This window comes from Cydia fagiglandana, chromosome 2 (assembly GCF_963556715.1).
Source record: "Cydia fagiglandana chromosome 2, ilCydFagi1.1, whole genome shotgun sequence".
NCBI classification, from domain to species: domain Eukaryota; kingdom Metazoa; phylum Arthropoda; class Insecta; order Lepidoptera; family Tortricidae; genus Cydia; species Cydia fagiglandana.
Genome location: NC_085933.1, coordinates 11,823,923 through 11,851,483, shown reverse-complemented (window position 1 = coordinate 11,851,483; position 27,561 = coordinate 11,823,923). Strand labels below are relative to the sequence as shown.

Genomic DNA, 27,561 nt, shown 5'->3' with positions numbered 1-27,561 from the left:
CGTCCCTTCTGTCAAATCCGTCTTGATAGAGTTAATCCTTTCCCGCGGTTCATTCTCTGTGTCACTCTGATTGATTTTCACTTTTTTGCTCTTCGAGTTGCCCATTTTGCGTCTGGAGTTGCGAAGCGCGCAGTTGGCTATGGATCAACGTTTATATTAGGATGAAGATAACAGTCGAGATAACCAGCCAATCTTGACAATTAAAAACAATGCAATGCCTGATAATAATTTGATGATAAGAACGCCCCCTAACTCACGGAGAGAAAGCAAGTATGCAACTGACTTAAAACTATTTTCGTAAACATATATGTTGAGTTGAGACTTGAAAGATAAGATGGCAATGACATACCCGTATGTGTTATGTGCCGGGTATCTGTAGGTAGCAATGTACAAATTGCAGAACATTCCCAAAAAGCGGAAAAGTTCTCGAGAATGTTCTCAGAACATTCCTGCAACATGGAAATTATTGTTTAATCAAGATAATATACTTGAAATAAAGTTTAAATAGGCATAACTTAAAACTAAATGTTATTATGCATATATTATTGTCTATTACAGTTAGCTATTTTGTTGATGTGATAAGTTTACCAATAAGTTGCTTAAATTCTCACTGTATTGCAGAGAACATTTCGACTTTCGACAATTTTTTCCAAATTTTTTTTATTTTTCATTAGAATCTAGAGGCCTCTATCTCCCGCCATGCCAAATCTCAGCGCGCTCGGACCAACTTGAAAAAATAAAAATAAAAAGTCGGCCATTTTGTTTTTTTTTTAATGCAGTTTGTTTTGTCTCGGGGCCCTCTATGACATTTGGTCGAACACCCCTCACCTATCACGCACCGTTTAAAAGTTGCCATACAAAATTAAAGTGGCCAGTTTTCCCGCAATTGTAGCATTTTTCCAAAAAAAATTTTTTCATAGGTATCTAGGGGATTCCGAGATTCCATGACTAAAATTTCAGCGCGCTAGGACAAAATTAAAAAAGTTAAAAAAAAAAGTCGGCCATATTGAAAAAAAATAGCGGCGTCAAAAACTGCCAGGGTCCCTCTATGACATTCGGTCTAGCACCCCCCACGTAAGTCTGACCGTTTGGCCGGGCCGTCATACATTTTTCTGACCGGAAGCGGACGACCAAAAGTCGGAATTTTCTGGGGGTAAGGACTACACCTAAACTATCGTGAATATTCATGGTATAAACTACGATAAATAAATAAATTCTCGTTCTCGAGAACATTCTCAGAAGTTACCGAGAAATTCTCATGTGGAAAGTTTCGCAACTTTGGAAAGTTCTCGTGCGTGCATTGCTATCTGTAGGTCGCTTAAGTATGTACCTACAATTCCCATGAACATTTATTCATGTAGGTATGTTGTACATTTGGATGATATTTTTTTTTTATTAGAGGAAATCGACTCATTTTATAAGCAGTTGTGTAAATAATGACGAACATTCGTAAAAGTAGAGCTCAATTGTTTATGAGTGAAGTCACAAGTGGAAGCAATATAATAATGTGTAGACAAGATTGTGATAAGACTAGTCGCCTTCCTTAGTCACAAAGTAGACAGTGACGCATTCACCGTTCCACTATGCAATGCAAAATGGCTTAAAAAGTGAACGCTCATTTTTAGCAAAAGAAAAAAATGTATATCTTGGCAAGCGCATAAAAACTACAACCATGAAGCTCCCATATCATTTGTTCGGATAATTTAAAGTTGAGATTCAATATTCTAATTATTTGTTCCAACAGGCTTCGGTATACGATTAATGACATTTCATGCATTGTGTGGTCCAGTGTATCTAAGCTACTACCCTATCCTTAAGTCAGCTGTAGAAACATCTAACCCTTTACAATCTTCCATGCCCAGCAACTGTCCGAGCGTGACAATTAGGTAATATCTACTTTATCGGCGTTTGATAAAATATGAATGTACTTAGTTGAAGATTTTGCTATCTTACATTTGCATTTATTATTGTGGGATGAATTACACATACAAACCTCGTTAATAACTAACACGTAATTAGAATAATTAATGAATTGAATTCCGTATATCATTTACGTACGAATATGTAATTTATTAATATGCTCAATTGGCACTAATTAAGACTCTACAATTGCTTTCTAAAATACTAAGGTGGCAAAAAGAAATGTGGCTAGCTATTAGTAAATGGCGTATTTAGTCATTACTATGATTTTATGGTATATTTATAGGAGTACTTCCACGATGGCCCATCATATCCGAGACCTTCGTCGAACATATCGTATCACTCTCACCATCTAAAACCAACATTAAGGTAAATGAAAAGATACATTTAAATGCTTATATAAATTTATGTGTCCATTATTTTTCAAACCTACCTGCCGGGTTGTCAATAAGTTTGACCTCAAGATCCGTCACAACTGTTTGTTAGCGGGTATCTTATTTCTAATTGCTTGCCAGAGCCAAAGCGCGCACTAAGCGCTAGGAACAGAAGTCGGTTTTAGTACCTAAATATTATTTCACGGAAAATATTTTTTTTTTCAGATGTCTGTACAATTATTTGCCTTTGCTCTTCTCGCCTGCATAGTAACTGCCTACGGCGCAAAACTCAGCGATGTTCATACGTTTCATAACACAGTAAGTAACACTTAGCAAAAAGAGATTAATTACAACACCTATTTCTAATTGTAGATATAAATAACTAATGCCGGTTTTCTTTTCAGGAGGTCGTACCCGTAGAAAGAGAAGGACGAATTTTAGTAGTGCCGTAAGTTAACAAATAAAGAACAATTGTTAGATTACAGTTGAATGTTTAATGATCATGTTTATTTAATTTGTATTTATTTTTCAGGACTTTGGGAGACGTGATTTTTACAGGGTTAAAAGTTACTTGGTTCCTCATTTCAACGGCCTGGTCTCTCATTGGCTACAAACTGGTAAGCAAAGCAATATGTATTTATTTTTATTATTAATTATTTCGTATTTAGCATAGGAGTGTTTGACCTGTTTCAATATGTTTAATAGTTTCCTACCCAGGCCGTACCTAACTTGCTAGGTGCTCAAATCAAACTATTATATTCCTCCTTATGTTCGAGTCGGGCATGCTGCCGGTTACTTGGCCGGCAGTATCCAATGAGGTAACCTCCACCTCTGACAAAAAAAAAGTTAAATAAAAGGTAACTTGAATGCCGAAAAAGACCCTCATTATAGTATCTATAATAAGATTTTATTTAATATTTAAACTGAAAAGAGTGGTAACTCTAATACTTTGTTTTGTGTTTATTATATTAATTGTATTTTCCAATTTTTCCATTCCAGGCGACCATCACCCTGCTAGCCGACGTGGCCATCTGGATCGCGCACAACTGTCTCCACGCGATCATCGGTGCGGCGGTGACGCTGGCCTTCTGCAAGCTCACCGGCAAGTGCACCCTGGACTACGCGGACTATGAGCCAGAGCTCGCTGTGGCTGCTAAGCACCTCGCCGACGGCACTGCCAAATATACCAGTTAAATTGTACAATACTTGCGTCTTACGTTGTTTCCAGTTTACATATTTATTACACATGAAATAAATTAATTTTAAAGAACCTGTACACATTTTTTTTTACTTATGTGCCTCATTTGCGCGTTATCATTTATGCCTTGAAGAAGGTTGCGTTGCAATACTTGCAATTATTGGTGCAGCTCTGACAACGCTGGCTTCCTGTAAAGTGACATTCTCTGGAACTTGTTAACTATGTAAACAAACCGCCATACTGAAATCATCATTCAGTGACAGTTTCAATAAGTCGGTTTGTTTACATAGTTAGCAAGTTCTCTAGAATGACACTTTATACAGGTACCCAACATTACATTAGCAGCATGAATTTATTTTTAGCTTTCTGTGTAACCGTATAATATTTTAGCGACAATTTGTTATAATATGCGGTTTGTTATTTATTTTAATAAACATTTCCGGAATCATCAACGTAGTAAACTATCAGTACAACGTGTAGGCCGGATATGCGTCATCCATACCAACATGTTTCTGCACGTGAAACTAACTACAGCTCATTTAAAAATAATCGTAAATTACCAGTAATTTAGAGTTGTGTATTTATTATACGTCGCTTAATAACCTACAATATTTTGCTTGTTACATAGGGTCTAATCTTCAGTACATACATATATTACATATACATACATATACATCTTCAGTATATTACCTACCTTTTTTTTTTATGAATGGGCTTACGTAGTCTGACATTTTCATTCGGAAATAATTATAACCACAAGGGTACCGTGACCAGCTCAACACAGTAGAGGTAGGATCTAATCTGAAGGCCACACAAGTCACAACGCACGCTCCTAACGCAGTCAGGCGTGGCTCACTCCGCGATTTCGTCGCTTTGCTACAGGTAGCTAAAAGTACATCCGTTCGACCCCAATTTTGGGGTTTGCCGTAAGCCGCGCGTGGCACTGTCGCCACCTAGCGGCCATATCTGTGCTGATCGTGACAGACGCGTTTTGTTAGAGAGTGAGTCTTCTGTACCCAGTACTATTATTTATTCTGTGACGCAGTGTACTTCCCTTTGGGCCAAATACTTTTCGCCAAATTTCACTTCCCAACAAACTTGTCGCAGATGAATATTTGGCAACATTTCGTATTTGATTTAAGAATGACTCACGCTAGACCGGGCCGGAGCTGCGGCCGGGCCGAAGCTTCCGGCGCTTCGTTTAATTCTATAGCGAGCATAGAAAATGACATGTTGGACGCCTCGGCCCGGTCTAGCGTGAATCATCCTTTAATTGGTCAAATTATCGTATGGCATAATTTTACTTTAGAGTTACGCTACGAAAAGTCTGCAGCGATTTTGATAGCCCTTGCAGTGCCAGTGTTATTTATACGTCATAATTTCATAGAAGTTTGACGTTTATAATATCTGTACTGCGTGGGCTTGGACTATTAAATCGGCTGCAGACTTTTCTTGGCCTGACTCTATCAAGTTTTATTTTGACAAAACGTTTATTAAGCAAAAGTTTTCTTTTGGCCAAAAATACATTTCAAAAATATATTTGCTAAATAAAAATCAATAACTATTTCCAAAAGTAGGTATGTTTGTTTTAATTGTCACTTCGCATATATACGTATCTATTCTATATCTATAATCAATTTACGAATATATCATAAGTTTGGCTAATGATAATTATTTTTTGTGGTACCTATTACAGTACCCATACAGGAAATCGACGTATAAAAAGTAGAAGTGGTTGAAATAAAGAAACAGTTTTTATAATTTAGTACCAAGGGGCTATCCATAAATTACGTCATCGATTTTTGACGATTTTTGACCCCCCCCCCCCCTAAAATCATCCGAAAATCATGCTTCGAATGACCCCGTTTCCTCCTACGTCATGCTACCATCTCCGATGTCCAGACCTGCCTGAAAAAGTGTATGTACGAGTAATTAATCATTTATAAGTAGGTTAGGTTAGATGTGCGACCCTCACAGAAACGAACTGCTACCAGAAAAGTAAATCAGATTTGAACCCATGAAGCTAGGTTAGGTTAGGTTAGAACTGTGATCCAAGTGCCGGCCACTGGACCGTCGAAGCCATCCGACCCGTTCTGGAGCGATGGATCAGAAGAAAGGAGGGGTTCCTCTCCTTCCACCTTACTCAAGTTCTCTCGGGGCATGGTTGCTTCGGAAGATACCTGTGTAGGAGGGCGGGACGGGAACCAACTATGCAATGCCACGACTGCGGCGATGCCGAAGACACGGCGCTGCACACGCTGGCCATTTGCCCAGCGTGGGCGGATCAGAGGGCCGCATTCGTGGCCGTAGTGGGGAGAGACCTTTCCTTGCCAGCGATAGTAAAAGCCATGCTTGGTGGGGAGAGTCGATGGAAGGCGGTGGCCTCCTTCTGCGAGGACGTGATGGTGCAGAAGGAGGCAGCGGAGCGTGGCAGGGAGGAAGATCCGGCCTCTCAGCCAATGCGCCGCAAGCGCGTGGGGCGGCGGCGGTTGGCATACGACCGCCGGTTACCCCCATAAGGGCACTTGTGGGCGGCAGGCTCGGGGACGTCTGTCGCCCGCACAAAGGTCCCTGCGTGGGCGGGCGCGATGTGTAAGCAACGCGCCCACTGAGGTGAAGGGGTGATTTCCCCTAGAGTCGGGTCCGAGTCCGGACGGCTGCTGGCGAGGTTGCGGAAGAGTACTTCGGCGTTCCTGGGACCTCGCCGTATAGCAGCGAGGCGGCAACAGAGGGGTTTTAGTGGGTAAACCTGGGGTCTCATGAGCCCACAACAGGGAGTCCCACATAACCATCCCGGCCCGTCCCCGCGCCGGGGTGGTATGCGCAAAGCATTTCCCCTCTTAAAAAAAAAAAAGGTTAGAACTGTGATCCTAACAGAAACGAACTGCAACAAGCCTACCACAAGACTACCGAAAGTAGGTTAGGTTAGAAATTGTTAGGTTTAAAATTGTCAGATAATAAATTATTTAGCAAAGTGAAAGAAATATCCATTCTGTATGATATTTTAAAATTGGATCGTTAGCTTAAAATATTACCTTGAGAAAAGTATTTTATGCCCAACGATACATTTAACCAAAAAATAACTTGGTAGGAAAATGAAACATGACCATTTGCCAAATAAGAGCTTTGCTAACAGTAAAATTGCGATAAGTTGTATTGACAAATGATTGTTTGGCAAATGATAATTTGGGTAAAATAGTTTGTGAAATCTTTTTTGCTCAAACATTACTAAACCTTTGAGAGCCTTATGATAGCATTATATATGAGAGCATTATTATTGTAAACGGTATTAGGTATGTAACGTAAATGCAATTATCTTACTTTATTCAATGCATGTGGTGTTTACCTTTAAGTAATTGTTACGCTAAGCGATAATAGTTAAAACGTTTGTAGTTATACTTTACAAAGTGTAAACAATTGTTGGTGAACCAATAAATATAAAAAAAAGGTACATATATCCAATATTGTCTGAGGCTGCTTACGTTATGTTATTAAAATAAGTATTAATATTATTTAAAAGTTGTAGGGTGTTAGTGTTAACGACTTACGTGAACGAAGTCGTGGGTGGAGGCTAGTAATTTTATGCACATAAATAAATAAATGTGACGTCCCACGGGTAAAGGTACCTTATGGCGGTTAGCGCTTACGCTATTATTAACGCCACTCCAATATTATTGGGGTGACGTTGCGACGTAAGCACCGGCCGCCATAAGGTGCCTTTTTCCATGGAACATCACAAATAAGAATTCTTAATTCTTCATTGGGTATTGACTATAATTTGGCAATACATACGTATATGTTATTGCCACAATTTTAAATTAATTCCCTCAATATCTCACAGACCCCATCACCAAACATAACTTGAATTGAGTGAGAGCCTATTGTTTGAAAACACGCTTTTTCAGCGCTTATGCAGCAGGACATTTGGGAAAAATAAAAAAGTGAATATACTTGAAGGTGTTGTTTTAATAAATACAATAAATATTTGAACCTATTTAACTACAACGAATTCACGGAACGATGACCTTTCTTTTTTTCCGCGTATTTCTCTACAGCAGTAACCAGGAACTTCTCGGCCCTCGCCAGACGCTCGGGCGTGGCTAAGCTGCGGAACTGCGCGACCGGCACGTACTGCTCCCAGTCCCAGTTGCACTTTTCGGTCAACTTGCAGAACCCGAAGGTGAGGATGGCCCCGAAAACTATTATGACGGATTTGGACACCAGCCACTCGATGGTGTCCACAGCGATCAGAAGCGCTGACTGCAAATAACAAGAAAATAAGTAAAAACATTTGTTATGCTAAAATTTGGTTGTTTTAATAAAAACAAAATAACGTAAATAAGATCGGGTAACTTACAGATTTGTAGCCTATAGCTGCATTGATGAGGTCTAATACGAGTGAAGGTTCAATTCTTGCTAATTCTGAAGACTGGTTTGGTGATTCCCCAGCATGAATTAAAGTTGATAAGAACCCCATTTCCTGAAATAAATGTATATTATAAAACGAACCGAAGACAAAAAGTAGCTTAGATAAGATATCCACAAAACTGTGTATTATAAAACAGAAATATTTACGAAACATTCTCTCCTCTCAAAACTCAATTGTACGGTACGTAGTATCTGGTTACAAGTAGTAGTTTGTACCTACCTAGCAAGAGTATGTAACATTTGATTACTTACCTTGGCTGAGGAAGAAGAAATTTCTGGCACAGGATCGGCTAATACGAGTCCCAAGAAAATGCTAACGGCAACAATCTTGTAAATCATCTAAAAAGAGAAAAACACAAGTAAGCAAACTAAATAATGTATTTCGATTATTTATTTATATAAAAAAAAATACTTGACTCATAATTTATATGCGTAATAAATAAACAATTATTCCAATAGTACCCCTCTCTGATTTCACATAATTATAACACTCAGTAGGTAAATAAGTAGTTTAAATTAAGTATTTACCTTGGATTTGGATTAGACCGATCAATAAATCAGAACAACTAGTTATAGGTTCCAAACCGTTTCAATAACTGATGATATTTTGTATGCACCATTAGTATTTAAAGTTAAAATAAGTCATTAGCTTTTTTTAATTAGGGTTATCCCACTATGAGTAACTGAGTGCTTATGCAAAATGAGCAGGTGATCACTTATGACTTATTAGTCATTATAACTTTCTTAATAATTTATTTCCTTTAAATATTACCGGTGGGTTTTGCTCTAAGTGCCTAATTCATATTTTTGATGATGCCATAATAATTAGGTTATTAAAGTGATTAAAATTAGGTAGGCAATTTAAAGTGTGGGAAAAAGTGGTGATTTTTCTAAGAATCTAATTGTGTGTATTTAGATTTTTTTTTCTTATAAATAAGATAGGTACCTATTTGTCATGATATAACCGTACCTAAAATAATGTAGGTTCACGCTGATATAATAATAATTATGCTCATTAAATTGTATTTTAACACCTATTTAAAATTTCTACAACAATTTCACTAAGTTGGCTATACGAGTAACATACACAGCAGTATCCTGGGATTGCACAAACTCCGATTTACGCGCATTTAGGACAGGACCAAATTAAGGTATCGATTTCCAGCTTGCTGGGAATTAATTCCTCAAAATGCTTTTTTTCTCTAATTTGATTGGCCATGTCGTTGCCCTCGCAAATGTAGTCTAGCTTCCCAGTGATCTTTTTCATAGCATTTTCCCATGATTAAAACGAGTAAAAATTCAATATAAAAACTGCAATTTCGCGTTAGCTCCCTCTTAACCTTCGTGCCTTGAAATCTCCATAACGCTAAAGATTCGTGGTTCAATTTTGGAATATTTCGCTTACTTGGATATCAATATTAGAACGAGGGGTTAGACAAAAATTTTGTGCCCTTGTAAAATAACTATTAATTAGTTAGTAGTTAATTATTCTGCCGTATTCGAACTTCAAGATATTCACAAGAGACGACACGTACTAGATTCATTCTAGATACGTTATAGTTTAGATATCAACTAGTTCTCTTTTGCAGCGCACTTTTACGTTAGATACAGTAAGATATCTATTAGATGTGAATTGGATCTCTAAGTCATATCCTGTGGAAATCGTTCAAGAGTATCTCCAGAATCGCGCAAATGTCAAATTTGACAGGTTAGATCTTAAACATATCGTTATCGTATCTTGGTGATGTCTAAAAGATATCTACTTAACATATGTCTATTTTAAAATCCAAATCGGGCCCATTGTTGTTTTCGGTTATCGCGATAGCTAATCATGAAATAACTATGTGCTGCGATTACTTCCAGACATTTTGAACCCTTTATTTTAAATACACGGTATACCGTGTAAAATAAAATTATGTAAACGGATTATAATCCGTTTACATAATTTTATTATATTTTTTTTTTTGTTTTTTTTTGGGTCTATAAAAATTGCATTCTACCTGTTTTTCGCTACAGATAAAGGTGGCCACTGACGAGCCTTCCAACATTCCAAATAGCGTGGCTGCAATTCAAAATCGGTCCGTGAATGTCAAAAACGTACAATGTTTAATATTAGGATCCATTTGGATGAATCCATTGTAACGGCACCCATTTGGAAGGCTCGTCAGTGGCCTGCTTTAGACACATTCCCAGGCACAATTCGTCTCTGATTAAAAAAAGTCCTATTTTTTTAAAAGTCCCATTACAACCATTGCACTTTGGTGACAAAATGTTTGTTGGGTATAATATGGTGGGTTTTTCTCAAATGTAATAAAAACGCCGTTAAATAAACAATTTAAGCGGAAGTGGAATAGGTAAGTAAGTTAATATACCCGCATTTGCATGAAAATATCTAATAAGGTATGAGAATTCATCTATTAAATTATTGATTATGTAAATTGGCTTTTTATCTCAATTATTGTATGTTGGATAGGTGTAGGTAAAGTCAAACAGAAATTCATGCTCACCTATGTTGACAACTGAAATAGTCTATCTATTTCAGTTTCAGTTGTCAAGAAATGCAGGGGCCAAATTCGACATGTACAACTGTCAGATTTCGCATCCACGTCAAATCAACAGATGATTTTATTGCATACTGAGTGTTGATTCCATCAACGGCGGTTAATATCATTTGGTACAATCAAAAGGCTTGCTACACGGTCGCCGACAAGCCTTCTAACCGTCTGACCTTGGTCTGTCCTTGGTCAGTTTTGGTCAAATTTTGTTGGTAACAACTGTCTACACGGTCCGGGACCGGCCAAGGCCACGCGGTCTGGGGGCTTGTCGGCGACCGTGTAGCAAGGGCTCAAAACTCAACTCTAAACTAAGGGTGGTTCGGTTTGGTTTGCTTGTCACCCTAACTGTGTCACCCTAACCTAATTGTTAATGTCAAATTTTGACATTGTACGTATTCGAGAAATTATGGTTTTTCCCACATCAACGGGAGATCAACGCGATACGTCAAACGTCGCTTGTCGAATAGGGGTCCAGGATGTAAAGACGCGTCCAGCGGCATCTACTTCAAAACTATAAGCTCTTATGTTACTTATCCCTTATTCATAAAACTTTACAAGCCTCAATTGGTTAATTTACTCGTATGTTTTATTGATTTTCTTACAAATACAAAGTCAAATTACCGATAAGGACAAACAATTGTAGCGTATTTAAATATAAATATTTAACGCTATTGAACTTTACAGATTTACACATGTTATCATCAATGAATCTTTTATATGGCTGATCAGTACATATAGTAGGCATAAGTAAATTATATTATTATAATAAATAGGAAATCTAAATAAAATTTATCATTCAAATAAATGAATTCAACGGTTTTAGATTCAAAATCGCTCTCTACGGCATGGTCTATTTGGCGCCATACAAAAGCCGTCAGTCAGGTTTCAGTAGGACATAGTAACGAAACAAAAAAATGTCGTCAATAATTTATTAATGTTAAAAATAACAATAAATTAGCCTTATTAAATTTATTAATTTCGTTTACTGCATAGCACTATATTTTCGGATCGCGTCTTCCACGATTTCGGTTGCCCTCGCGATCCTCTGAGGAGTGGCCAGTGAACGGATTTCCCTTTGAAGCTCAATAAGTGTATGTCCCTTGTCGCAAAGCGGAGTGAGCTTGCAGATGCCGAGGGCTACGGCGGATCCCAAGATCAGACCAGACCAGTTTTTAATGGCGAAGAATATAGCTTTCTTTACGCAGGCTACTGCAAACTGAAAACAAAAAAAAGAATATTGGAATCGATACAGATCTTTTCTTGCTTGAATAGCTTGATTTCTCTTTGGCTTTAAGGTAGAACTAGTAGGTCAAAGTGTTCTAGACTAAGAAAACAGGTTCTTCTACTGAAAGAAATGGTACATTAAGCTACAAAAGAGCATACCCACTTTATGGATAGAATTCATAAAGTATGTAGGTATGCGCTTTGTACAAAAGTGATAACAGAAAAATATTTAGGTATGCATTATGGGTGGGTTCTTCAAAAATTCTTCAGACAATCTTCATAAGAACTCTTATCGTCTTTAGTTTATGTTTTAATATTAAAATGAATCCAACTTGTATGTACGTAGAACCAGGTAACCATTCTAGAATGATTTTAAACTTTTTAAACTCACGGAAACAACAGTGGCCACAAGACCCAATTTAGTGGCGACGATTGCAGATTTTGGCTCCTCGGGTTCAATCACTGCGGCGTACGCTGGGCTCGGCTCGAGGTTCGCTACTCTATTGCCTACACCCCTCGTCATATACCCCTCGTGATATGGAAATGGCACTGCCGAAATCATCTGCAATTATATAGGTATGTAATTAAAACAAAAGCGCCAAACAAAAATTAAACATTAGCACAAACATGGAAATGTTAATTTTAAAGATCGAATCAACTTACGTTCGGTGAAACGTCATATTCAATTCCATTGTCCAAATATTCAAAATTTACTGCTGCTGAAACTGCCAAAATGGCAAAGACTACTGGTAGAAACTTAAACATTTTGTTTTTTTTTTTAATTTACTTTTTAAATGTGATTTAAATAAGACAGTGTTGTTGAACACTTAATACTCAAGTGGTAGGGTCTTACATCCAACCCTGTTTAAATACATACCGGTCTTGAGTTAGGGTAATTAACAAATTGAAAACTGCACTTCATTAATGGTCGGTAACTTGAATGATTCATGTCATGGATTATGATTAATTTTGCTTATGTATCGACCTCTAGTTCGATTTACTAACTTTAAAGGTTTTTCTAAAATCATTGTAAAAATAAAACAATGGCACTTTATATATTTCCAACTTAGGTACTAGGTACCTACTCCGCCGAGTAGCCGTAACAAATCTGAAGACTGATTTAATTACGAATTTTGCTCTTAACCCTTAAAAATGCGTAATTGTTTTTTTTTGCTGTCCGAAATTAATATATGTGTTACGTAATTGTTTGCTGATTATGGGAAAAAAATTTAACATCTATTTTCATTATGAAATCATTGTTAGAATATATAATTTTTATATATAAAAAATCTTACTACCATCAGAAAGGTACTCTGTTTGTGATATACCTGTGCCAAAGTTTTTAAATATAAAGAACTACAAACCCCGAAAAAAACATCCAAATTCACATACTAAAAATCATCAACTTCTGGGTTTTTCCAAGTTTTCCGAAATTTGGTCTTAAAACGTATTTTGTAAATTTACTTAATTTACACCATCGCAAAACGGTAAATTGACTATTGAAATAATATATAGGAACAAATTGATTTTATCTAATCATGTAGGTATACTTACAATTAGATGTTTTGTTTTGTAGGCTGCATCCTACACTATGCATTTAAGGGTTAAATACGGTAAACAATTTCCAATTTTTCCAGTGGCTGTTATCTACTATGGCTGTTATTTGTTTAGGGGCCAGGCTGTTAATTTAAATTTTTTCGCTTGAAACTTTAATATTGGCCAAAATAAGTGTACGAATAATTGCTGCAGTTACGAGTACATTACCTATTATATATGATGGCATGGATAAAACTATTCCAAAAATGCACGTATTTGTTAATTAAAATTTCATAATACTATAGTTTTCGTCGTTTTCAGAGCGACTCAAGAAACAGATACTTACAAGAAAAAGTTTCACCGTTCACGTATTGGTTTATTATAACATTGAACTTATTTATTTCCTTGCATAGATACTTCTTAGCTATATACCTACTTAACATAACTGCCAAAATGCACATCTGTAATCTGTATTTTTTTTTTTGCGCAACACAATCTTTGAACAACCGATTATGCATTGTTTTGGTTATAAATGTAAATTTACTTTTTTTCTTAGCCTAGTCAGTATTAGTGTCTAACCTATCGAAGTCCCCTGGAATTCCTGTAAGGGCATTTATTTAATGATGAGTTATGTTTGGTATATTCGTTTTTAGGTTGTAACATAAACCTCATTGAGCTCGAAGGGAATGCTGCCGGGACTTAATTAATACGTCGAGTGCCGGAAATTACCGGTACCTGGTCTGATTTTGTATAGTAAACCAGTACCATGAATCGGATCACTCCCTGAGCCTAAAGCTGGCCACTGACAAGCCTTCCAAATGGATGCCGTTACATTGGATTCATCCAAATGGACGGCATCCTAATATTAAACATTGTATGTTTATGACATTCACGGACCGATTTTGGATTGCAGCCACGATATTTGGACTGTTCGAAGGCTCGTTAGTGGCCACCTTAACTACGGTGGGACTTGTCACATAACATTTATTTATCAAAACTTAATAACAATCACAACAAGGCAAGTGCGAGTCTGACTCGCACCCCAATTGGCTCTATACCATCACACACTGTTTACAATGTTTTATTAGTCTTTACCCATCACGGAACACTGGTGTTTCAAACATTTGAGAGGCGTGCGCGTAGCCGAAGCCAACACGTAGAGTCCCTTTTGACACTTTAATGAGATGTAAGGTAAGGGGATACCAAGCGAATGCTGCCCTTGCCCTTGTCATGGGACGAAAGAGAAGAAGAGTGCATATTGAGAGTTGATAAAATCTAGAATGAAATAGACTATCTGAAAGAGATATAGATTTTATTTCCGGTATAGGTATATTACTTATAGTTTTTATTATTTGCTATATCATTCTAAACTTGTTATGCCCATGCAAAATTTTTCAGTGAGGTTGATTGATTCCATATCATTATCGGTAAAATGTTAGGAATCTATTTAATAAGATGCGATATAGTTAGCAATTATTATAATATTATAGCTTCATTCTTCAGATATAAAAACCAGATAGTCCTTTAATTTACTAGGCAACATCGTTACAGACTTACGTTACGATCCTTTAGAAAAATTACTAAATTATAAAATGTGGGATTATTTATGCATTATAGTGATACCTACCTATAGTAGAAATACTATGTCTTAAACTTAATTTATTTTTGATAAATATACAATATGACAATATATTGATATGAAAGTTGACTTACACATTATTTTGATATGATAGCCTGAATGCCGAGTGCCAGCGCTGATCTTCAAATGACATCATTTGATAAGAAAAACCGGGCAAGTGCGAGTCGGACTCGCGCACGAAGGGTTCCGCACCACAATGCAAAAAAAAAAAACAAAAAAAGCAAAAATAAAACGGTCACCCATCCAAGTACTGACCCCGCCCGACGTTGCTTAACTTTGGTCAAAAATCACGTTTGTTGTATGGGAGCCCCATTTAAATCTTTATTTTAATCTGTTTTTAGTATTTGTTGTTATAGCGGCAACAGAAATACATAATCTGTGAAAATTTCAACTGTCTAGCTATCACGGTTCGTGAGATACAGCCTGGTGACAGACGGACGGACGGACGGACGGACGGACAGCGAAGTCTTAGTAATAGGGTCCCGTTTTACCCTTTGGGTACGGAACCCTAATTACCCTTTGGGTACGGAACCCTAAAAATCACGAAAGGTAACAGATAAAAATAAAGAAACATGACATAAACCGAATAAAGGATGACTCACGCTAGACCGGGCCGTGCCCGGACCGGGGCGGGCCGGAGCGAGCCGACGCAGGAGCTGTCAGGAGCGCCACCGTGACCGGGCCGTTCCGGGGCCGGGGCGTCAAGGCCACCCGTTTATTACATTAACACTAGTGCTGTCCGAGCAATGTCCGAGCCTCTAGTGTTTACATGTAGGAACTCGAGTCCTTTGAGTCTGAATTTGATGTAGGCACAGCTCGTTTTTACAAGACTCTGCGCTTAAAAAACTTCTCCCGACTTCTGTCCTTTGTAGTCCTTTTTAAGAGCAACTCAAAAGGACTCGAGCCTCCAAATAAAGACTCCGTGAAAAAATTTATAGATTTTTCCTATATAACAGTAACGAAATTAAGCGTTATTTTATGATTTATGTACGTATCTAATCTACAAATTATACATAAAGACAATGCATTTCGATTTTTTTTTTGTAAAAAAACGAGAGTTCTCTGAAAAGTACTCAAGTCTCTACAAGAGACTTTGGTTTAAACTTACTCGAGTTTAAACCATGGACCTAGAATACTACGGACGTAGTTTTGCTAAGACAAAAACTGTGATTCCATCATCCACCACTTTCCTAGTATTTACGCGTGACACACACACATTAACAGTTATCTCAATGCCCTCATCCACCAATTTGCCGTCAGACGGATCGAAACGTCAGTGAAGCAAATTTGTCCAAGAAAAATATAAAATATGCCGGCATGCGTAGTTAAATCCTGCAAGAATTGTACCAATCGAAAGAAAAAAAGTGACGGAATCACTTTTCATAGCTAATTTTATTAATTATCATGGTATAGTACATAAAATCTCCATATTTCATTGTTTATAAATGCGAAACAGGAGTGTGACCAGTAAGTTGAATAGGGTAATTTCCCGAAAGTAGGGTAAATGATGCCCTTCTTATTAAATCATTATGTATATAAGAGATCATTTAGGATATTTAGGTAAATAGCTAAATTATTGATTTTGCATTCCTAACTAGGTCGGTATGGTAATTTCCCGATAATAAGGAGATTAAAGACGTTTACATGAATAATGTTTGATAGTTAACGTTTATTTGTTATGTAAGGTAAACATACTCATGGTGCTCGATGCGGTCCCAGTCTAGTACATGTCATCTTGAAACTTAAGTCATTGTCAATAGAGGTGACAGCAAGGTATCATCTATTGAGCATTAACATGTCGAGCACTAGTACATTTACCTTATATTTATTTTTTGTTTAAAACCAAATATGTTACAAGTTAAATATCATTAGGTACCTATTGAAAATAATATTTGCACAAAGTAATTGTGCAACAATGCGCATTTTCAAGACCTATAAAATCAGTTAGGTACACACTTTTTTATTGTCTGACGTAAAACTGTCCTATTTTAATATTTGAAAATAAGGACGATATTGAAAATAATTGTTTCACCATTAGGGGAGAATTTGTGTTACATGGTATCACTCGTCTACACGCACATTTCCAAACCGTCCGCCATTGCAGTGTCACAGTTTGTCTTCAGTGACATTCCCTCTGTCAAATATATAACTCTATGGTTTAAACTTAATTATAAGAGTCAGAAAATTGAGTAGTCTTCAAGCAGAGGATTCAAAGGATTCGAGTCCTACCCAGCCCTACCCGAGCCGACCGGGACGTCCGAGCTGACTGTTCATGACAAATGTCATAATAAATGTCAATCAGATTGAAAACAATGGTTCGATAGGAAGCAAGCGGATATGGAAGGAAATAATATAATCAAAATATTGGCCCTAGCTGCCTTAATGACTGATTAAGAGGCTACTGCATACTCTAGGGCGTACATCCACGTCGACACGTTCGGAAAAATAAGAATAGGTACATACAACATGATGTAAAGAGCTTTATTTACATATGACTCAAGATTCTTTCGAAGCCGTCCACACGGCAGAATTAAACAACGTTTGGTAAAACAAAAACAAGATTTCAGAAACCAATATCCAGCATTCACCGTCTGGCTCTCTGCTTAAGGTAAGATATGGAAATACAGTGCATGTACCTATTAATAAATATGTATAATCATGTGCCGAAGTATATTAAGCTATTAAGAGGAAAGGGAATGACCGGTTCTCCATACAAACATAGTTCCCGTTTTCCTCACTGGATATTGATATTATGGAATATTTAGGTAGTCGTCAGCAAACTGTAGTGGTACCCAATGCATTTAGTTACATTCTACAAATGTAGATTTTTCAGCTTATCTGGTTTTGACATTATTTTCTCCCATCAATGCCACGTTCTTCAGTGTCCATGTGTTCAGTTCAGATACGTTCAATTTCAGGAACCCATGCATGAAAAACGAGTTTAAAAGAGGAGAAATTTCCAATGGCTGCGACAAAGTAACAAAAATTTAAAAAGTATCGGTATAAGATAATTATCTACAAGCTGTTTTCGGCCACAGCGAATACAGTACCACCACTAAGAATGTCGGTGGTGCGTTCTCAATAAAATAAGTAAGTAAATAAAAACTATTAAGCTCGTTACACTAAGATAGAATTGTGTCGGTTACAAAAAATAAACTATCTACTTACTTACTTTCCTCTGGTGAAAAAGAAGCCAAGATGGCAAAAACGGAACCCTTACAGTTTCGTCATGTCCGTCCGTCTGTCTGCCTGTCTGTCTGTCTCTGTCTGTCTGTCCATATGTCACAGCTATTTTACTCAAAAAGTATAAGATAACGATTTGGAAATTAGGTATATTTGGTAAGTCGTGCAGAAGAAGATAACAATATCATTGATTTTAAATATGGTATTTATTCATTAGCTTGCATTGCAATGGCACTTTAGGCTTAGCCTTAAGTACTAAGATTCTAATGCTTAGATCTAATATTAAAAAAAGTCCTTCTTTGGTCCGACTCTTAAATAATATGTTTGGACTCTTTTCTTATGCCTTTTTACATTTTACGACTTTTAAATATTTGACGCTGTCATGTTTTTCGAATAATATAATAAACATGTCAAAAGAAAAAATAGTGATATTAAATTTGTAGAAAGATACTAAATGTATTTGAATATGCAAGAACACGTTGAATGCAGGTAATGTATCGTGTTACCCCGCGCGTCAAGGTATTGGCAAAAATAGGTATGATTATGGTGTAGTGCCGTTTGAATCTGCATAGGAACCCGCTTTCGCCTTTGTAATACCTATATATTAGTATGCATTGATGCTGTGCTCTCCCCCAGGGTGTTTGTCTGTCTGTATTTTAGGATTTCATTAGCTATCCAAAACATCATCATCATCATCATTAACTACTTAAGAGTTATTCTCTTGTCGGTGGAGTATCTTCCAGCTTTTCCTATCTTGCGCCAAAACATACGAACCCAAATTATTTCTGTGTTTTAAGGGTGAAACCCTGGTCGTGTGAAGAGATTTTATTTTCTTTGACAAATACAGCATTTGCATTAACCACACATAGATGAGGTGTTCCACGATTATGTGGCTTTCGAAATGCTTTTGTCATGTAGGTATGACAACTTCCTGAATTAACTGCGTAAAGCTCGAGAAAATACTACCAATAGGCTAGGCTAGATGATAAGTTTTTTGTAAAGGATCAAATGTCTATATCATATGGGGCCATGCAGGCATGCACCCATGATATTAAAGTAGGAGGATTGTTTTTAAAATATTTGTAAGTATATTGTATGTACGTAGGTTTGTCTAAAAGTATATTTTTTGGTTCTAGAAGTAATACCTAGTAACCTTAACAGTGATGTCTTTCACGTTTTTTTTTCAAGTAGGTACGTACTACTTGCATACGTGAGAAATAAGAAGAGGACTAAAATACATTTAATATTACTGTACACATACGTATGTCCAAAGAAAGAGCGCTATGATAAGCAAAAGTTATTTTTTAGGGTTCCGTATCTCAAAAGGAAAACACGGAACCCTTAAAGGATCACTTCCGTCCATCTGTCTGCCCGTCTGCCCGTCTGTCCGTCCGTCCGTCCGTCCGTCTGTCCGTCTGTCCGTCCGTCCGTCTGTCCGTCTGCCCGTCCGGCCGTCTGTCTGTCGATACCCTTTATTTCGGGAACGGGTCCGTATTGAGTTGAAACCTTTTATATACTCCTAGACTTCGTAGCGTAGACCTACGGTCCTGTGAAGATAAATCAAATAGTAATAATTATTATATATGTATGTATGTAATGTACCTACAGTATTTCCAAAAAACAGCGCTATGTAAGGTTTCGGTGCTTAGGTACAGTCGCCATCAGATATATCGGAGCGGCCAAGGTGTTCACAATATCTGAACACGCACTCTAACGCCTTGACAATAAAGGCGTGCTCAGATGTTTGTGAGCACCTTGGCCGCTCCGATATATCTGATGGGGACTGTATTATAATTTTATTGTTATGACATGAAGTATGGTAAATAATTTTGATGGTATATGGTTTGATTATTTTTTATTAATAAAAATATTACTTATAGAGAGGAAGGAAGAGAAACTGCCCAAATTCCACACGGGCTAAGCCTTGGCCACAGCGAGTATAATCACTAGGTACACCTAGCTTATAAAACAAAGTACCAAAGAGTATATATATTATATGCTCGCGATAGAATCAAAATAGGTATTGTGATACAATTAATTGTATTATAAACGATTTTTTTTTCATGTATGTACCATGGACATTCCTCGATGGCACCAAGTTGCAACCGGAAAGCGATGATCACTCGGCAAATCAAGACTATAGCAGCCACATTTAAGGAGATCATGAATACCTATTCAATAAATTTTTATTCTTTGCTGTTTGATATGTAATAATAAGTTTTTGGCAAAAATTTCATTTTTGGTACAAGCTTTTATCGTCGACTGTACTTTTTTCCACAGGCAACTAATACTCATCGAGACAATTCTAAAAACCCCAAACACAATTAGGTTTCGTTGTTTTATCACAGAGTTCCTATGGCCACCTCCGGTCTCCATCATCAGATCAGCTCGATGACACCATAATATTGCATAGTCACCCGACTTACAATCGGAAACCGGGAAGTGGATCAAATTTAACTTGCAAGATTTGATTACAGACAGACAGACAACGGTCAGGTGAAACTAAATAAAAGCTTGTAAAAATGCGGTATAATCCAAGATTTCACAGGTCCACCCGCCATCCTGACATCAGAATAGCGGGTGGACCTTTTTTGTCACATATCTCGTTTCCGGAAGAAGTACACTGGTTTCTATTCATAGTTTACGCAAGTACACTGTAGGTACAATACTAGTATAAAAACATACATTTTGCGTGAAATAATGCAATATTTCACAGATCCACCCGCCATCCTGACGTCAGAATGGCGAGTGGACCTTTTTCGATAAATATTTCGTTTCTGCAAGAAGTACACTGATTTCTATTCATAGTTTACGCAAGTGCACTAAAAGTACACTATAACTACATACTTGGAGTGCGGTATAATCCAAGATTTCACAAGTCCACCCGCCATCCTGACGTCAGAATGGCGGGTGGGCCTTTTTTGTTAAATATCTCGTTTCCGGGAGAAGTACACTGGATTCTATTAAAAGTACACTAAAGTACACCGAAGGTACAATATGTTTATAAATATTTCGTTCAACTTCGCTGAGGTCCACCCGCCATCCTGACGCTCACGGAATGGCCGTCCCTAGCAGAATTGTAATTTAAATTGTTGCACACGCAGTATACCCTGGTTTGATTCTTATACAGTCAGGGTTATAACCGCGAACCACTTCATTAATTAATATATTTGCCTCTCTATCACTCTTATGATTATTTGCGCGAAAGAGAGGCACTTATATGATTATTTGGCATGGTTAGCGGTCCCCCTGACGCGTTCCACGTCTTTTAGGATGGTATTCCTTCTATCCAATTTCTTTGCCCAATGTGTAAAGTCGGACCAAAAAAAGTCTACAGCGGATTTGATAGCCCACGCAGTGCAAGTGTCATTTATACGGCATAATTTCAAAGAAGTTTGACGTTTAAAATAACACTTTAAGGCACTGGTCCCACCGCGAGCTAGTAAGCTATGAGCTATCGGCTATAAATACGAATAAAAGATAAGCACTCCCGTGTAAATAAAAGAGACACGGCGATATTTATAGTTACTCGCCCAGCGGTGAGCTATAAATATCGCCGTGTCTCTCGCGGTGGGACCAGTGCCTCACTGCGTGGGCTATCAAATATGCTGCAGACTATTCTTGGTTTGACTTTCTATTAAGTCTCACATCAGAGAGTGAGACGCAATGACATTGGACAAATAAATTGTGTGCTACTCTGCAGCGGCGCCACCATAATGAATACCAATGAATTATATGGTGAAATGATGTACCTAAAAAGTACATCATGTACCTATAATGTTTATGGCCGTACCTGTGCTAGGAAACGAAATAATCGGCATTGAAAGTGGCGCCGCTGGGGAGCATACTCCCCAGCGGCGCCACACAGTACTCATAGATAGAAATGATATTAGCTATTTTTTTCTTATGTAAATTGATGTACTAATGCTGTTTATTACGTACCTATTGAAAAAAAGAATTATTTTGCATTGATTAGTGATTTTATTTACATTTTAATTCCGCGTTCCGCCTAAACGGTATGAGTTGTAAGAGAGGCGCGCGGGTGAGCGAGATGGAGATAGAAATTCTTCCCGCGGGACCGCGCTCCCGCGGCCGCTCCGATTTTCAATAATAAATATATGTATTTGTTTATGCTTTCGTTATGTTTCTGTGTCTGTACTTCTGTATCAAAAGGAAAATTATATTAAGTACGTCGTATTTTTTTATATTTAAAAGTATATAATTAAATAACATTTTCTGTATGATAGAGTCAGACCACAGAAAGTATGCAGCGCTAAATAAAAAGTAGCTTTTAGAAATCAGTATGTGCCAACACCATAGAAAATGGATTAAATAGTCTTGATACTTGTGAAATTTCGACCATATTTCGTCATACGTTGTATTCTTTTATAATTAAAAGCTGATATTTAAAATAAAATGTTAGCTTGAGATAAGAATTTTATCTTGTTTCATTGCGATTTTCAGTAGTCGGGTTTTAGTTTTTGAACTTATTTTTATCAATAATATTTTTGTTTTGGCTTTCGTTATGTTTATATTTCTGTAGAAAGAAATTTAGAGTTTGAGCAGCAGCATACGCAGGACTTCGGGCCTTTAGGCGTTGGGGTGGTGGGTAGAAAAACTCATTGTGGGTAGGCAATACTGGTTTGGAACTGATCTGCTCCGCTTCTTTCCTGAGTGCATGTTTTCTCCTCAAGCGTGGAGGTGCTATGTGGCATAGTATTGGTAGCCAATGGGAAGAAGTGGACTTAACCGTTCCTGATATACATCGCATAGTCTCATTCAGTTTGGTATCCACCTTGCCTACGTGAGCGCTTTCTGACCACACTGGGGCACAGTATTCCGCTGCTGATTAAACCAGTGCGATACCAGTGGTGCGCAGGCAATCGGCAGATGCTCCCCACGAGGTGCCACATAGCCTATGCAGGATATTATTTCGCGTTGATAGTTTCTGGGAGAGCTTCACAAGATGTTCCTTGTACGTGAAATATCTATCCAGAGTAATTCCAAGATATTTTGGGTGCTGGTTGTATTTGAGCTTTTTCCCTTTGTTTTTCCCAACGGTCTATGTTGGTTAATAGGTAGCCATTTGGTTACTCAGATGGAAGCACGATACCTTCAGTCTTGCTTGCACTGGGTATTGGGCGCCAGTGTTGAAAGCATTTTGTTAGCCTTTCTAGGTCGTCGGTATAAGGGTTGTTTCTCCAGACGTGAAATTTTTACACTGGGCTACTAGTGCAATGTCATCAGCGTATATGAATTTTGTAGCGTCTGTAGGTGGGAGGTCGTGGATATATAAATTGAAGAGCTGAGGAGCTAGAACAAACCCTTGTGGCAAGCCATTATTTAGTTTCTTTCTCTTGCTTTTAGCGTCTCCCAACTCCCAAGAACACTTCGAACTCCCGCTCGCTCAACATACCAGTTATGAGATCCGCTATCTCATTGCTTGGAATCACCGATAATATTTTGTAAACTAGACATTGTTTCCACATGATATGCTTATGATACGGATAAGCAGTTGTCAGGTCTATAAACACTGCTGTGGACTTCAAGGCTTTTTAGTATCCAGCTTCAATATGAGTCGTAAGGGCCAGTACTTGGTCCGTGCAGCTTCTTTCACTTCGGAACCCAGCTTGTTCAGGTGGAGTGACAGCTTCTATGTACGGTTCAACTCTAGAGTTAAACCGTACAATCGCGGTAACCGAAGACAATACATATTATACCTAATACGTAACGTATAAGTTAACAACTCAAAATTTGCATTAAGTAATTTAATTTTCACTACACCAACCGGTAAAAGCTCTCTTGATTGTTCAAAAACTGATAGCAAAGTTGCATTTTATTCACATGTGAGGCAAAGCAATAAAATGCAAATTTTGAGTTGTTTTCTTATGTTTGCTAGCAAAATTGACTTTTAAACTATCGCTCATGCTTTGAAACCATGCTTTAGCTTGAAAACGAGCGGTTAAACAACAACTTTGCCTCCTTGTAAAACAACTATTTTTCTTTTTACAGAAACATAAACATAACGAAAGCCAAAACAAAAATATTATTGATAAAAATAAGTTCAAAAACTATAACCCGACTACTGAAAATCGCAATGAAACAAGATAAAATTCTTATCTCAAGCTAACATTTTATTTTAAATATCAGCTTTTAATTATAAAAGAATACAACGTATGACGAAATATGGTCGAAATTTCACAAGTATCAAGACTATTTAATCCATTTTCTATGGTGTTGGCACATACTGATTTCTAAAAGCTACTTTTTATTTAGCGCTGCATACTTTCTGTGGTCTGACTCTATCATACAGAAAATGTTATTTAATTATATACTTTTAAATATAAAAAAATACGACGTACTTAATATAATTTTCCTTTTGATACAGAAGTACAGACACAGAAACATAACGAAAGCATAAACAAATACATATATTTATTATTGAAAATCGGAGCGGCCGCGGGAGCGCGGTCCCGCGGGAAGAATTTCTATCTCCATCTCGCTCACCCGCGCGCCTCTCTTACAACTCATACCGTTTAGGCGGAACGCGGAATTAAAATGTAAATAAAATCACTAATCAATGCAAAATAATTTTTTTTTCAATAGGTACGTAATAAACAGCATTAGTACATCAATTTACATAAGAAAAAAATAGCTAATATCATTTCTATCTATGAGTACTGTGTGGCGCCGCTGGGGAGTATGCTCCCCAGCGGCGCCACTTTCAATGCCGATTATTTCGTTTCCTAGCACAGGTACGGCCATAAACATTATAGGTACATGATGTACTTTTTAGGTACATCATTTCACCATATAATTCATTGGTATTCATTATGGTGGCGCCGCTGCAGAGTAGCACACAATAAATTGGATAGGACGGTGGAATACCACCCTTAGTCATTCTCATTTATATAAGAACAATAAAATATACGAAGAGTTCTATTGTATTATTTTAGTAGTTAGTGCCTTTGGGTAATTTTAGGCAGGAAATAAGGAATATTACGGAACATTCTGCGTATGGGGCGTTACTCTCACTAACCCCAGGACCTACTGCGAAACACGAAAACCAACATTTCGGTTTCTGCCTCTCTATCACTCGATATCTGCTTCTCTGCATATCGACAGAGGCAATCACTCGATATCTGCTTCCCTGCATATCGACAGAGGCAATCACTCGATACCTGCTTCTCTTATCGACAGAGGCAGATAACGAAATTTTGATTATTGCGTTTTGCGGTAGAGTATGTGCGGAAAGAGAAGAGTCGTGGCAGAAACGGGAACTAACATTTTAAATTTTATATGGCAATCAAACATTTGACACCTGTCTTGTAAAAAGTAAACAAACTTCTGTCATTGTATATTATTATTCACAAAACCGCAAGTTTTATGTAGAAAATATTTTGAAAACACGATAAAACCGTACATAAAACCACAAGGAAAATTATATTTAACATTGTTCGGTTTTGTCAGCGGGAAGAAAACGGCTAAAAGCCGACTATCGACTTACAAAAAGTCGCGGAACGTGTTTCCGCTATTCGCGGGTATTGACGTTGTATTTAATATTAAATAATTACCTATTTAATAAGCCCCCTAAGTAACTTGTCTCCGGTACATAATCGGTAAGTATATTCATTCAAAATATATTAATTTTCATAAATATGCAGGTCATTCAAGATCTTTAAAATAACTGACAAATAGTCTTGATACTTGCCACTTTATGCATATTTATATGTAATTTCTTTTTCAGGATTGTGTAAAAGTACCTACTGTAACTCGAATGAAAAAAAGACCGCTAAGTAGGTGATATGCAAGAATTTGTAATCTACGTGCCGGATTCAAGCACATCCAGTTCAGATTAAGATAGTTCTATGAGTGTCCCTGGTTGTTCTGAAGCTAGCTCATCAAACATAAGTGACATTGAATATTTTAATTCAGACTTCGATTACAAAGAATAAAACTTTTTCTAATAAAATATTTCTTTATTTGTAAGTTCGTTTACTAGGTTCTGAATAAAACTTTTTCTAATAAAATATTTCTTTATTTGTAGGTTCTGTTAGCTACGAAATTATATTGCATATTTAGCAGTGACTTTTCGGCGAAGTAAAATATCGTGAGATGAGAGAACCGTACATATCCCAATAAGGCCTACCTACTTATGCACTATTTTTATTCATATTCATATTTATTATTAATAATGTACACATACATTACAAGTCAAGTTTACAATGAGTGAAATATATCCTAGATAAAATTATAGTTCTATTGCCCAATTTCTACCCGGTTTTAAATAACTGTTGGACTGCACAGATTAGGCAGTACATAAATGAGACTCTATCTTGTTTGGTACTAAAATTACAGTTGTATTGGGCAGATTCTTAACTAGTTTTAGCAGTTTTGTCAACCGCACTGTCACTTTTTAGTATCTGAGACATAAAAACAAGTGTGTTTTAAAAAGAAAACTAGTGCCTGCGCTAAATCAGAGGATTGAGTTGACGAGCCGACACCACCACCAGGCTCCGTTTAGTAAGCCGTGGTAAAAAACCGGAACAAAAAGGATTCAAGTATCACGACCTTTAGTGTCGTACTATAATCACGTGACCAGTGTTGTCAGCATAGCAAAAACCATAAAATAGCACTGGCACGCCCTCAAATCCCACGACTCTTCTCTTTCCGCACAGACTCTAAGCCATTTGTAAACAAGTCACCTGGATGCAAAGAGTAAAGTAAGTATGCATCAATATCATGGTGAAAAGTTGACATAAAACTGTTTAGCCCGCTCCACACTCGTGTGCGAATCGCAGCGCGAAGCCAAGATTCGCGCACGAGTGTGGAGTGGGCTTTTAAGGCATAGTTATGATGTAAATTTGTACTCTGTGCAGGCAGAGAAGATCAGTTGAACTCTAAATGAATGAATAAAAATGGTTATTATAGTTTGTCAAAGGACTGTCTCATTTCAAACATAGATAGAGAGAATCATGCTATCTTGGTCTTACACTAGTACTAACACCCAAAAGAAAAGGATGAGTATAGTTTTTTTGTTCTTATTTACTGACAAATTTGGTTTGACCAACTATAGATACGGTATTGTCATATATGTTTCTATGAACTTCGTACGAAATAAAAAAGTATCTAAGTAATAAGTTACTTCTACACTCCATATAATAAGTGGTAATGTGAGAAAAAACTATATAGTATCTTAATATTCATTATAAACCTACATGCTCATTATTGAATCATTTTTACAAGCAGTAACATCAATAGATGTCTCATTTAATATAATCCGACTAAATTACATTTCAGCAACACTTCCATATTTTACAAAATAAATCAAGACATTATCCAACCTATATAATCTTGACGTATATTATATCAAAGACGGCTGTACCTAATATAAACCGACCAAGTAACGAATTAGCTATACCATCATATTTAACAAACAAATTTATGACGTTTTGCAACCTTCTTATTTTGGCAAATATATTCCGACACAGGGGTGGTATTCCA

The 27,561-nt window shown here is 37.2% G+C and overlaps 4 protein-coding genes across 4 annotated transcripts in view; 1 reads left to right on the top strand and 3 right to left on the bottom strand.

Annotated features, from left to right (window-relative positions):
- The window catches only part of LOC134676574 (glutathione S-transferase D7-like), a 46,504-nt gene that overhangs the window by 10,399 nt on the left and 8,544 nt on the right, over nucleotides 1-27,561 (bottom strand). The gene's annotated exons all lie outside the window — the stretch shown is intronic.
- LOC134676688 (uncharacterized) lies at nucleotides 62-3,567 on the top strand. The gene is made up of 7 exons (XM_063535090.1): nucleotides 62-379; nucleotides 1,314-1,886; nucleotides 2,207-2,289; nucleotides 2,520-2,612; nucleotides 2,699-2,742; nucleotides 2,827-2,911; nucleotides 3,294-3,567. Exons 4-7 carry the CDS (start codon nucleotides 2,520-2,522, stop codon nucleotides 3,486-3,488), a joined length of 417 nt encoding a protein of 138 aa, XP_063391160.1. The 5' UTR covers nucleotides 62-379; nucleotides 1,314-1,886; nucleotides 2,207-2,289; the 3' UTR covers nucleotides 3,489-3,567.
- LOC134676668 (uncharacterized) lies at nucleotides 7,441-8,637 on the bottom strand. Its single transcript, XM_063535071.1, has 4 exons — nucleotides 8,449-8,637; nucleotides 8,173-8,259; nucleotides 7,850-7,972; nucleotides 7,441-7,752 (listed from the first exon to the last, which is right to left on the bottom strand). Exons 2-4 carry the CDS (start codon nucleotides 8,257-8,259, stop codon nucleotides 7,492-7,494), a joined length of 471 nt encoding a protein of 156 aa, XP_063391141.1. The 5' UTR covers nucleotides 8,449-8,637; the 3' UTR covers nucleotides 7,441-7,491.
- On the bottom strand, nucleotides 11,449-12,496 carry LOC134679619 (uncharacterized). The gene is made up of 3 exons (XM_063538572.1): nucleotides 12,363-12,496; nucleotides 12,091-12,261; nucleotides 11,449-11,691 (listed from the first exon to the last, which is right to left on the bottom strand). The coding sequence occupies exons 1-3, from the start codon at nucleotides 12,462-12,464 to the stop codon at nucleotides 11,458-11,460; spliced, it is 507 nt and encodes a 168-aa protein (XP_063394642.1). The 5' UTR covers nucleotides 12,465-12,496; the 3' UTR covers nucleotides 11,449-11,457.